The sequence below is a fragment of the Gorilla gorilla genome, chromosome 7 (genome assembly GCF_029281585.2).
Source record: "Gorilla gorilla gorilla isolate KB3781 chromosome 7, NHGRI_mGorGor1-v2.1_pri, whole genome shotgun sequence".
In the NCBI taxonomy this organism is placed as follows: Eukaryota; Metazoa; Chordata; class Mammalia; order Primates; family Hominidae; genus Gorilla; species Gorilla gorilla.
In genome coordinates this window covers 50,803,382-50,816,230 of record NC_073231.2, presented here as the reverse complement: position 1 = coordinate 50,816,230, position 12,849 = coordinate 50,803,382, and the positions used below count along the sequence as shown (strand labels likewise).

At 40.4% G+C, this 12,849-nt stretch overlaps 1 protein-coding gene across 13 annotated transcripts in view; it reads left to right on the top strand.

Annotated features, from left to right (window-relative positions):
- Window positions 1–12,849, top strand: part of SULF1 (sulfatase 1) — a 194,069-nt gene that overhangs the window by 105,736 nt on the left and 75,484 nt on the right. For all 13 annotated transcript variants that reach the window (XM_055349633.2, XM_055349632.2, XM_063709227.1 and 10 more), the window contains one exon: window positions 3,548–3,787. In XM_055349633.2, the coding sequence (XP_055205608.2) occupies window positions 3,548–3,787 (240 nt within the window). The remainder of the gene's footprint in view (window positions 1–3,547; window positions 3,788–12,849) is intronic.

The following is a 12,849-nucleotide window of genomic DNA, read 5'->3' as shown; positions in this document are numbered from 1 at the left end:
ATCAAATTAATTGCTCATGTGAAGCACTTAGAAGAGATGGCTGAGAGTAAGTAGAAAATCGATGTTTCTTTTTCCTGTCTACAATATACCTTATAGTCTTGGCAGTGATCTAAGCCACCTAGATCACTCAAAATGAGGCACCCACTACAGTCTCCTCCAGCTCTAGGCTTCCCTGATTCTGTGTCCAACCTAGAATACTTCTCCAGGTGAGATTCACTGAGAGGCAGCTTCAGCTTCACCCAGGTTTCGTTAGAAACACAAATTCTCAGGCCCCATCCTGGACTTACTAAGCCAGTATCTTGGGGTGGGTACAGGATTCTAGGGCTTATTATGCCCTTCAGGTGATTTTTTAAAGTTGGACAAGCATTGTCTCAGAATCTCTTTACTGAGAACCTTCAAGCCAGATTCCCACTTTTTGTTTTGTTTTTATGAGACAGAGTCTCGCTTTGTCCCCCAGGCTGAAGTGCAGTGGCGCGATCTTGGCTCACTGCAACCTCTGCCTCCCGGGTTCAAGCAATTCTCCTGCCTCAGCCTCCCAAGTAGCTGGGTCTACAGGCGCATGCCATCATGCTGGCTAATTTTTGTATTTTCAGTAGGGACAGGGTTTTACCATGTCCGCCAGACTGGTCTTGAATTCCACGCCTCAGGTGATTTGTCCACCTTGGCCTCCCAAAGTGCTGGGATTACAGGCGTGAGCCACTGAGCCCGGCCCAAGATTCCCACTTTCAAGGACCCCAGTGGTGGAGCTGTACTCTTAACAGTGCCGATGGGGATCCAGTGTTGTCTTGGTTCCTTTTTACGTGTGGACTGGTGGGAGCCAGGGCATCTGGAGGGATTGCTTGGGAGCCCTACACAATCAGCTCAGTTAGTTAAGAAAAGGATGATACTGAGAATGAGAGGAGAATCCTAGCTGGGGCACTTCCAGCAGTGATGAACTGGGATAAGTTTTAGCCCCTGTTTTTATATTATTTTGACTTTAAATCAGATTTCTACCTCTGTCCCATATTTGTAGTCTAAATGAGTCTGTAAACTAGAGATTACAGTGCTGCGATTCAGAACCTTGGATGATGGCCTCAGCTGCACTTTTCTTTTATTTGAATTCTGCTAAGGCTCATAAAGGAAACTGGGAGCTTGTTCTTTGAAATAGGCTGCTGGACAATGAAAAGCCATCAACAGGGTTTGCTGTTTTCCCCAAATTCAAGATACTCAGTAACTAACTACTGCAGAGATCTAAAGAGGAGCAATGAGACATGGTAGACATCTACAGTGTCACCTTTCACCCTCTTTCCACTTCTACATCTCTGTTCATCCACTTATCTCCAGGATATTCCCCGTGTGATCAACCAACACAAATATAAAATGCAACATTTCTAAAATGGGGTTTTAAAATCTCCCATAAGGCATATTCCTTTTTAGTTACTTCTTCACCGTCAGTGAAACTATTGGTTTCCAGTTTTCTTCTCACGGTGAAAACTTCAAGGTGTTAGCCAACTCCCAGCCTTCTCATGCATCACCACATCACTTGGGTCTGCTTCTTAGGGTCGCTGTGTGTCAGAGGCATAGTCGTCCGAGTTCTTCTTTCCTCAGGGCTAGACGGCTTCAGCGACCTCATCTGTACCCTTCGTGGACCAGCAGCGGTGTGCCCTCCTCAATCCACACACCACCATTGCAGCAGCAATGCCTCTCGAGGGGATTGCAATCCACTACAGCAGCAACACCTTACAAAGACTTTTTTCTTAACATGCCGTTCATGTCTTTGACACAGAACATAACTCTACCTTTGTTTTTTTTATTCTATCACATCCAGTATCTCTGCCCAGCCTTCAGGCTATTTGCTAAATCTGCTTTCCACATTTCATGAAGAGAATTCTCCATATTTCTCTTCACGCCAGGAAATCAATGTGTTGTTCTCATCGCTCTACTTGTTTCTTCCCACCTCCAGAGCATCACACATGTCACTCGCCGCAATCCCCCAATGGTATACTTCACCCATCAGACATTTACTTCCTCCTTTTTTTCCATCTGTCCTCATCTCTCATTTCAGAACTCTTATTAAGCCGTCAATCCAAGTTCCCTCTATTTTTATGTGCCCTGCTACTGCTGTATTCACATTGTTACGTGTGCATTGCTTTGCAAATATCCCCAAGTGATTTTTCTATGTAGGTTCTCGTCTAGAGAATTTATTACTGAAGACCAGAGGCAGAAAATTTCCCATTTCTTTTGTTTATGCTACACTTGGGAGATCAGCCTGGAATGCTGAGGTTGATAGAATGTTTTGCATGAAGTAGGCACTCAAGACATGTTATTCACTGACTACAAAAGGTTGCTTGATGCCCTGAAGACAACCAGAAGAGAAAGAGCAGTTAGGATTGCTCCTAGCCGAGGCATATTTTAGGGAGCTCTAATGAGACCCAATTAGAAACCCTCCTCCTGTTCTCATATGCGTCACGTGAACGGTAAAAGCTAGTATATGAAGACACGGGGCTAACTGTGGCTTTTTGGACTGTTGCATGCTTCTCTTCTGCCCTGAATGCTTGCCTGGTTTGCATTACGATTTCCTTCCTTGCTGGAAAACATAGACTTTCTTCCTTTCTTTGGAAGAAGTGGGACCTGTTGGAAATCTGAGGCTCCAAGATTCAAATGCAATGGGCTTGGCTGTAGTGCTCTGTAGTACACTCCTTGACAAGTCCTGAAAAGACTATTGAATTCTGGCCTGTGCTTTTCTGCAGTGTTTGGATGTTTTTCAGCTGCAGTGTTTGGCTGGACAGAGTAATCGAAATAGTTTTTTTTTTTTTTCTCCTTCCTCAGCAATCTTACATTACCAGTTCATCCTTAAAGTTAAAATGGAATATTTTACAACCATGCAAATACTTTCGAGTGCAATCGAATTATAGCTCTTTCACAAGCAAACAGCCTATCTTTAAAAATTGTGCATAAATAGGTCAAAATATAAATTGATGTTGTTATCCTAATAGAAAAACTGGCAAACATTTGGTGAGCTTGCTAGAGGATACCAACTTGCATTGAAGATATTTTTTAATTATTATTAAACACAGGCATTTTGATGGGACTTAATATGGAAGAAATTTTTTTTCTCTTTTCTTTCATACAATTAAAATGCTATAGTAGTAATTTACACTAGTGATCTAGTAGCAATGTCACTAGTAGATTGCATTTGTGCTGGGCTGGGGGTTTTGATGCTCTGTGTATCAGGCTATTGTTCTCTGGTAATCTTCAAAGGGCTGCTGGCCTTTGAATCTGCTCCATATCTAAAATTCTAGCTTTAATTATCAGATTAGCCTGCATTTTTTTTTCTTCGTGATTACAGGGGGGAGAAGTATGTTTATTATTCTGCAAAATACTTGAGATGGTAGGATCTCAAATGCTTAATTTTGTTGTAGAAATGAGAGCTGATCAAATTATAGACTCCTTTAAGCTAAGGAAAGGAAATGAATAAGTCAGGGAAACAGAGGCACTGAGGGGCACAATCGAAATAGGCATTCATGTGCTGCACTTTGCTAAACAATGCTGGCACTGTGCCTTTCAGGGTCCCTGCAAGTCATGAACAAAACGAGAAAGATTATGGAACATGGGGGGGCCACCTTCATCAATGCCTTTGTGACTACACCCATGTGCTGCCCATCACGGTCCTCCATGCTCACCGGGAAGTATGTGCACAATCATAATGTCTACACCAACAACGAGAACTGCTCTTCCCCCTCGTGGCAGGCCATGCATGAGCCTCGGACTTTTGCTGTATATCTTAACAACACTGGCTACAGAACAGGTAAGGGATGACGTTTCTAGCCCATGAACCTCTCGTAATATGTCTTAGACTCAGGAAGAAGCATCGTGTAATGAAATGCATGAAGTTCCAACAAATACCTAAAAAAGGATCAAGTGTTTTTAAACTGCTTGACATCTACCCCAGGGTCTGGGACACAGTAAATGATCAAAATTATTTATTATTTATTAATTAATGAATAACTGATGGGTAAATCAATCATGTGTACCTTGTTGACTCATGTATTTGTTCATTCATAATTAATAGGATTTGGAAAGTTTCTTTAGCTTGTGGTTGTTTTTAGGTCTCAAATGTCCACTTCTACCTTCCAGGAAAGGAAGGCATCCTAATTGCTACACCTCCTATTATTGTTTAACCTATACAGGGCAAGAAGAGGTTTTTGATTAATTGGTTTTTTGAAAATTGGGGACTTCTTTCAAGAGGGGTAGTGAACATCATGCCAATCTTTCTGAGAAAAAAGCAAGGTTCCTTCTGGTAATATTAGCCCCAAGGCCCTATCCTCCCAGCATGTAGATGATGTCCTTGGGTTTTTTGTAGCATTTCTTCATAAAAGGACACAACGTTGTTCGTAGAAGGGCTACAGTGCAGACATGGGTTGTTGCTTGTTTTTATTTTTCCAGAATCACCTAGGCTTATTCATAAGAATCAAATATGTTATGATTAAAGCTTGTTCAAATGACTTTCAGGCCTACAATTTCTCTATTTTAAAGATTTAAAAGTAAAGGAGTTCAGACAAATATTCTCCTGCATCTCTTTTAAAAGTGAAATTAATCTTTCCCACTGGACTCAGGAAATATATGGCCATTTGCTTCTTTGCAGAGCGCCCTATGGGCACTTAATACTTGTTATTTATGGATGAAAATATTGATTGTGCATATGATAGCACTGTCACTCGCAGACGGCTCAAAATCTCGACTCGAAGCAGCTCCTCCCGTGCATCTCAAGGGTGTTTTCTTATGCGTAGGAAAGAAACTAGGTTACATAGAGGTTACAGAGAGTGCCTTATCTGAGTGTGTTTTCTCACATTAGTGATTTAAATTTATAGCACCTTTCATTTGAGGACTCTAAAGCAATTTGCAAATCCATCAAACATCCCTGTAGAGTTCATAGACGGCAAATGTACTTGGCTCTGTTTTATAACTGAGGTGGGGATTTCAAATATTGTGTGACCAGCTCAGAAACAGAATCAGAGGCAGTTCCCTAATACCTGGTTCCTGATTTTAACCATCAAATTGTGTTTTGCTTATGGGAAGTGTTGTGTGAAATCAGTGCCTTTCACCTCCCAGGTTCCCTGTAATGTAATCCCTAGTAGCAAACATGGAACTGGAACGACTGGGACTCTCACATATCCAGAGTGAAATGGATGACATTTGTCATAAGAAATAGAGATTGAGGGTGAGACAGGGCCCTGCCAGGACTTAGAGCAGTCAACTAGGGTTGGCTAATTTGTTTCAGGGCTAAATTAGGAAGGGCAAGAAAGAAGGAAATTCCATTTTGCCATTATCTCACCTAATTCCTAGGGCAATCTTGAAAGAAAGGAATTTCCCATGTTACTAATGAAAAAACCGAGACTCAGAAAGGCTAATTGTCTATGGTCATGAGCTAGTCAGTGATGGAATGAACCCAGCACATCTGACTCCAAAGTCTTTCCTCTGTTCATTGTCTTATTTATTTGTGTAATGATTCTCTTCTGCCTCATTCCAAAACACCTTCCAGAGATACAGACTTTAGAAGCTACAGACCCATGAGGACCCTGGCAAACAGAAGCAAAGAGTAGAACTAGCTAAAGTCAAGGCAAAGATTGCTGTACAAACTGCTTGCTGTGGAGTTGTAGGGAAAGGTGGAATATTTAGAACTAAGCATCCAGATGGTAAGAGCAAAAATGGAAACACCATCCATTGTAAAGTTCACCCAGTCACCGGGATAAGAACAATTCAGTTGCCTCTAAGCATGTTTGCTGGTACTTGCTTCGGTTATACTGTGCTATATCCACCTTAAGAGGGATTGAGAGAGTTTAACTAAAACTCAAAGATGATTTAGTTCCATTTCCTTATTTTTAGAGGAGCAAATTTACACCCACAAGAATAAAGTGACTGAAGTGACAGATCTGACTGATGTTTTTTATGTATTTATTTATTTATTTTATTTTATTATTATTATACTTTAAGTTTTAGGGTACGTGTGCACAATGTGCAGGTTAGTTACATATGTATACATGTGCCATGCTGGTGTGCTGCACCCATTAAGTCGTCATTTAGCGTTAGGTATATCTCCTAACGCTATCCCTCCCCCCTCCCCCCACCCCACAACTGACTGACGTTCTAATGGGAAGAGCCGGCACCCGGACCTTAGTCTTCAGGGCTCTCTCCAGTGTGCTAATCAAACTTTAAGAATCGGGTCTGGGATGAAACTGTGTACACACCGGAAGGCTTACCTGTTACCTCAATGGACTGTCACTTTTTTGTGCAGCCGGAGAAGTTTGTTTCAGTCGATGTCTTCTCCAGGGAGAGTAGATTTGCTTCTGGAAACTAAATCTGATTCGAAACCTTTTCCCCAGGGTTTAGACACTTAGGTAATAATACAATTTATAGTGAGTCATCCTCCAAAATAAAAGGAATTCTTTAAGGGAAATAAAGACTTTTCCAAAAACTTAGTTAACAGTAGGAAAAGGGGCTGGGTGCGGTGGCTCACGCCTGTAATCCCAGCACTTTAGGAGGACAAGGCTGGCGGATCACGAGGTCAGGAGATCGAGATCATCCTGGCTATCACGGTGAAACCGTCTCTACTAAAAATAGAAAAAATTAGCCAGGCGTGGTGGCGGACGCCTGTAGTCCCAGCTACTTGGGAGGCTGAGGCAGGAGAATGGCGTGAACCCTGGAGGCAGAGCTTGCAGTGAGCCAAGATCGTGCCACTGCACTCCAGTCTGGGTGACAAAGCGAGACTCTGTCTCAAAAAAAAAAAAAAAAAAGAAAAGAAAAACCAGTAGGAAAAGGATAATATGGGCTCAGGAAAACAAATCTAGATTTGCCTGTTAGTAAATCAGAAAAAATAAAAATTGGGGCTGGGTGCAGTGGCTCACACCTGTAATCCCAGCACTTTGGGAGGCTGAGATGGGCATATCACCTGAGGTCAGGAGTTCGAGCCTGGCCAAAATAGCAAAACCCCATCTCTACTGAAAATACAGAAATTAGCCAGGTGTGTTGGTGCATGCTTGTAATCCCAGCTACTCAGGAGGCTGAGGCAGGAGAATCACTTGAACCAAGGAGGTAGAGGTTGCAGTGAGCCGAGATCGCACCATTGCACTCCAGCCTGGGCAACAAAGCAAGACTCTGTCACACACACACAAAAAAAAAAAATGGGAAGACTGAAATGGCAGTGATAGAGATCTCTATAATTTAAATTTATCCTTGATGGGAAAACATTACAGTATCTCAGACAATTAGGAAGTAAAAATGTCTTCATGACAATAGTTATTGATCCAACCATGGACAACAACCCATTTGAAAATACACAAATAAGTACACACAAGTGGCAGGAATCTTAGAAAATTAAGAGAATTGGTAGGTAGATATTAAACCAATGTAATTATGAGACACTAAACTAGTAGGGAGAAAGTCAATGTGTAAAGATTCCATTGCTTTCCTAATAATGAATTTATTATTTGGAACATTTAGCTACAAACCTAAGAAAAATAATGATGGAAACTGAAATATGTACTATACATACATAAATATCCATCTAGAGAGTAAGTTTTATGTAGAATAACTCAGAGAAAACAAATTACTAAAGGGCTTATTTTGGGAGGCGTCCAGAATCCATGGATTTAAATGAGTTGAATTAATCCAATATTATATTTACCATTGTATGACATGAGTTTTCTCTTTCAGAACTGAGGCATATTTTTGGACTGGCTATAGCCTAAATTTTTCTAACTTTACTCATGGAAAATATGAGTCTATGAGAGCTTGAATGTTCAAGAAGGGGAAAATGCAGTAACATGTCGACTGCACTTCATATTCTGACAAGTGAAATAGGAATGAGATTGGATTATATATCATAAAAATGAATATCCTGCCTGAAATCAGCTCCAAAAAAATTAACTTAAATTTATTATGAGGATATCAACATTAATATAAAACCTGGCTTAGGTTTTAAGGTAAAAATAATTATCCATGGTTGAGTGATAGCATTAAGTATTTAACAACAACAAAAAAAAAACTGAAGCAAGATTGAAAACATCGTGGAATCACATTCTACCTTGATTTGTTTTGACGACTTGGACTGGCCAGTTTTCCAATCTATATGATGCAGAGATTGGCCTAGAATGATTCCTAAGTTTTCTTTCTTGTCCAAAGTTACAGTGTGTTATAACTTTATTATACTCATGGTGATTATAATATTGATTCATTTAACAATTGTGGTATTTGAATTATAATCCTAACACATGGTACATAAAATCACATATGAGTTAAATCTTAATCACATGAGTTCTACCTCATATCACTGAGGTAGAAGGGACAATATTTAATAGACAGCTGCAATTAATATTTTTGTGAAGAATTCTTTTGTTATAAATCAAAATCATAGACCTTAGTTCTGAAAAAGAAAAATTATATCAAATAATGGTAAATACAATATTGGATCAAAAATTTTTTTGTCTTTTTACGTTACAAAATTTATGTTACTTATAGCAAGTATATTTACTCTCTAATATGAGATTTTTTAAATGTAGAGTTCACTTACAGTAAGACAAACTAATATTCTTAATTTTATTATGATGTAGATTCTTGATACATGCATAAACATGAGATATGCCATACATTTATTAAACCACAGTGTGCTTGGAACACACTAGACATTGGGATGAAGACATTTAAAGGAAGATTCCTGTCTTCACTAGACTTACAATCTAGTTGGGGAAACCAGACTGCTGTATACAAACTGACATTAATCATAATTTTAACTTGGTTCAAAATTATTTATATTTATAGTTACTAGCATGATATCCATCACCCTAAGTCTATCAATTACATGGATTAAAATCTCAATATATCTTTTGATACATTAAATAAGATTTGACTTTTCTGCAGCATCAGATCTTTGGGTTAGTTACTATTGCTGGCTTTAAAATATATTCCTTGGCTTCAGATAGTTCCTGGAAATTTTTCTAAGCATTATGGAACAGGTTGTCCTAGACAGAAGTAGCATGGCCTAAAGCCAACAATAATTACAATCAGGTCTTCTGATCTTTCTCCCTGCCTCCCAACCCCCACCACCTTCTTAAACAGCTGTGAAGGGAAGTGCTTAATGGTATCCAAAACAAAGAGGATGGGTAAATGGCACATTAGTGATGTATTCAGATAGTAGGAGTTGAATTGAATTGCCAATGCCGAAGGATAGAAAAATATTGAACTATACGTAACCTACATGTAGACATAATGGCAGTAAGGGCAAGAAAGCTAAATTCACCTTAGGAAGGGAAAAAGAGATTTAATACATCTGGAGGAAAATAATTAGAAGGCCAGATAATCAATTGCAGAGCGCGCCAGGAAACATCATGTTGAAAGAGGCCAGGGGTGATTACAAACGAGTCTCAGTGTCATGAGGCAACAAAAAGGCCAGAGCAACTGGAGGCCAACAGTGCTGCACCCTGACACCCAAGGCCCCCATCAGCCTTGGAATGAGTGTGATGGGTGAGCGCACATCTGGAATACTGAGTACATTTCTTACGCTCCGTTAACACAGAGACACCAAAAACCTGGAGGGAGTTCTGAAGCAAATAACAAGGACTATTAAAAGACTTGAAGGAATAGTTTATAAGGGAAGGATTAAGTCAAAGGGGAATGCCATGGCAATGGGTAGAAAACAGTACAAAATATCCTACAAAGTAAAACAATGAGGAAAGGGCAGGAATGACGGGGAGAGGAAACAAAAAAACCCCAACAATGAAGTAACTTAAAGTGCAGAAAAAAAATTGAAACTAATTAAGCAGAAAAATGTAAGCCAAATGGAGGAGTTTGTTGCCACAAAATAAGCAGTAGTGGGGAAGAAAATATGTAACCTCCGAAGAGATATTTTCAAGTGCACAAGTGCAGAACTCTAGTGCGAGATTTCCTTACACTGCAGGATGGAAAATCATTTACAAAAGACAGGGCCAAAAGAATACTGCTAATGGTGATGCTAATAACAATATTAGTTGTAGGAGCACTTAACAAGCCCTTGTTTTGTGCCAGGCACTGTTTTCAGTGCTTTACATATGTGTTGATGCATTTAATCCTCAAAACAATCCTGCCACCATTATTATTATCACCATAGTGGCTTTGCAGAAGGGGAGCTCGGGGAGGGAGAAGTGAAGTAACTTGCATGTAGATGGATACCCTAGCAGGTAGCAGAGCCAGAATTTGAACCCAAGCAGGCTGGCTCTAGGGTTTATATTCTCAATCACTATGCTTTTTGCCTTTTTGGGGGAAAACAAAAAAAAAAAGGAAAGAAAAGTGGGATAAACCTGTAGGGATGAGGAGGAGGCCAAGGAAAGCACGGGGCCTGAGGCCGTTAAGTGCAAGCTTTTTGGAAACAATCCCTTTTGAATGTTAGTGGGGTGTGGCCTTGGTCTGCTGCCTGTGGCTCCAAGTCATACCCCATTTTGTTGGAAAAGGAAAATCATCTTGTGGTTCTATGTGAAAAGGTCAGTTCGTCTCTAAGACAGGAATTCCTCATTAAAAGAATTCCAACTACACATAGTCAGCACAGAAGGAAATCCTGAGTCACCTGATGTGAGACCCTTTGACACTTTGCCCTACACTGATCAACGTGCTCAGTGCCCCTGGCAGAATGCTTAAGCAGTGGGCACTTGGCTGACTGTAGACCTAATTGGTTCACTCATTCACAGAGTCAACAAATAAACATTCATTCAACAAACATTGCCATGTTTCTCAGACTGGAGTCTAGATTCTTTTAAAAATAATGTAATAAGAAATAACAATTTTAGAAACTCTAAAGCTCTATTCTATGAAAATGTTTTGAAGGCCAAATCAGCTTTAAAAAATATGATGATTTGACTGGGCGCAGCGCCTCGTGCCTGTAATCCCAGCACTTTGGGAGGCCTAGGCAGATGGATCGATCACCTGAGGTCAGGAGTTCGAGACCAACCTGACCAATATGGTGAAACCCCATCTCTACTTAAAAAAAAAAAAAAATTAGCCAGGTGTGGTGGCGTGTGCCTGTAGTCCCAGCTACTTTGGAGTCTGAGACAGGAGAATCGCTTGAACCCAAGAGGCAGAGGTTGTAGTGAGCCGAGATCATACCACTGTACTCTAGCTTGGGCAACAGGGTAAGACTCCATCTCAAAAAAAATAAAAAAGATAGTTCAAGCAAAATCACAAAATTTTTAAAGTCTAGACCTCGTAAAGTCCCCAGAATACATTGGATTCATGAACCCAAATTCAAGAAACAAAAAGGATGGAGCCCTGAACTGTGTGCAAGGATGGAGAGTACCTCAGAGATAAGGCAGAGGCAATGTTTGCCCTCAAAAAGCTTACAGTCTAGCAGGTGTTCAGCTTCTATATGAACATGACTATACCACAATGGAGAAAGGGAAGATGACATTACAACCACAAAGACAGTGTTGTGGAATTAAGACAGAGACTGTGAGTGAAATGGCATCTGCTCTGGCCTTGATATATAAAGAGGCAAATAAAGAGAATTGCACAAGCAAAAATAGAGAGGTGGGAACCAGAGAGCAAATAGAGGAAACATTAGCTGGAGAGAGGGACGATTAACGGAGAAATAGGAGATGGGGTTGGAAAGGGAAGGATTTTGTCCAAACTCAAGGTAGGCCTCTGAGGGCAAGCTAGCAGAGTACACTTGATTCTGCAGGCAATGAGGGTAATCTGAGATTGCGAGAAGAGGGTGAAGTAACCAGAGCAGGTCCTTGGGAAGATTAACCAGTGGCAATCGGAGTGGAAAGACCCTCCAGCCTGGCTGGGAAAGTCAGTGAGACCATGAGCATCTGTGAGGGGTGGCAAGTTACCAGGGATGGCAGGAGGGATTTGAGCACTATTTCCAAGGCAGACCTGATAGGGGGTGGCAACTGCCCAGCAAGGGGAGTGCAGGAGCAGGCGAAAGCAGAGGGGGTTCTGGAGGGCCAAGCATGGTTCATGGAGGGTGATTATGCCATTCAGAGGAATGGAGTAAAGCTGAAAGGGAAAACTGGTAATTCCATTTTAGGCAACGGCATTAGGAAGCAAGTAAAACATTCAGATGGAGGAATTCTACAGGTACAGGTGCTCCTTGACTTACGATGGGGTGACATCCCAATAAACCCATCATAAGTTGAAAATAAGGTAAGTCAAAAATGCATTTAATATACTGAACCTACCGAACACCAGAGCTTAGCTTAGCCCAGTCTAACTTAAATGTGCTCAGAACACTTATATTAGCCTACAGTTGGGCAAAATCATCGAACACAAAGCCAATAGGCTTGTAATAAAGTACTGAATAGCTCATAGGATTGATTGAATACTGTACTGAATGCATACCAATTTTACACCACTGTAAATGTGAAAATCTTCAATTGAACCATCGTAGGTCAGGAACCATCTGTAGTTGTATATCAAAGATAAAAGCAAGCTAAATACCTATCCCATAGAGACATCAAAATTATGTACATTAAGTTTAAAATATGTACATTAAGTTTAAAATTCAGAATGTGTGTTTTAAGACCAATGTCAATAAAGTGCTGCAATTCTAGAATTCGTTTCTATTATCCCAAGCCAGTCTTCCAGGAACTACTTTTTTACCATGGATATAAGCGAGGGCACCTATAAAATCTGTTTAATGAAGCCAGGAATTGGCTTTGACATGGAAGGCGTCTGGCAACAGCTTTATAACATCAGAAAAACTAAAACTTGCCTACATATGTATATGTATGTATAGGGGTGTGTATGTGTGTGTGTGTACACACACATATATACATACACGCACACATGCTTATACCTATACAGACATATATAAAATGAAGTTTTCTCTAGCCCTTTCTACTTGAA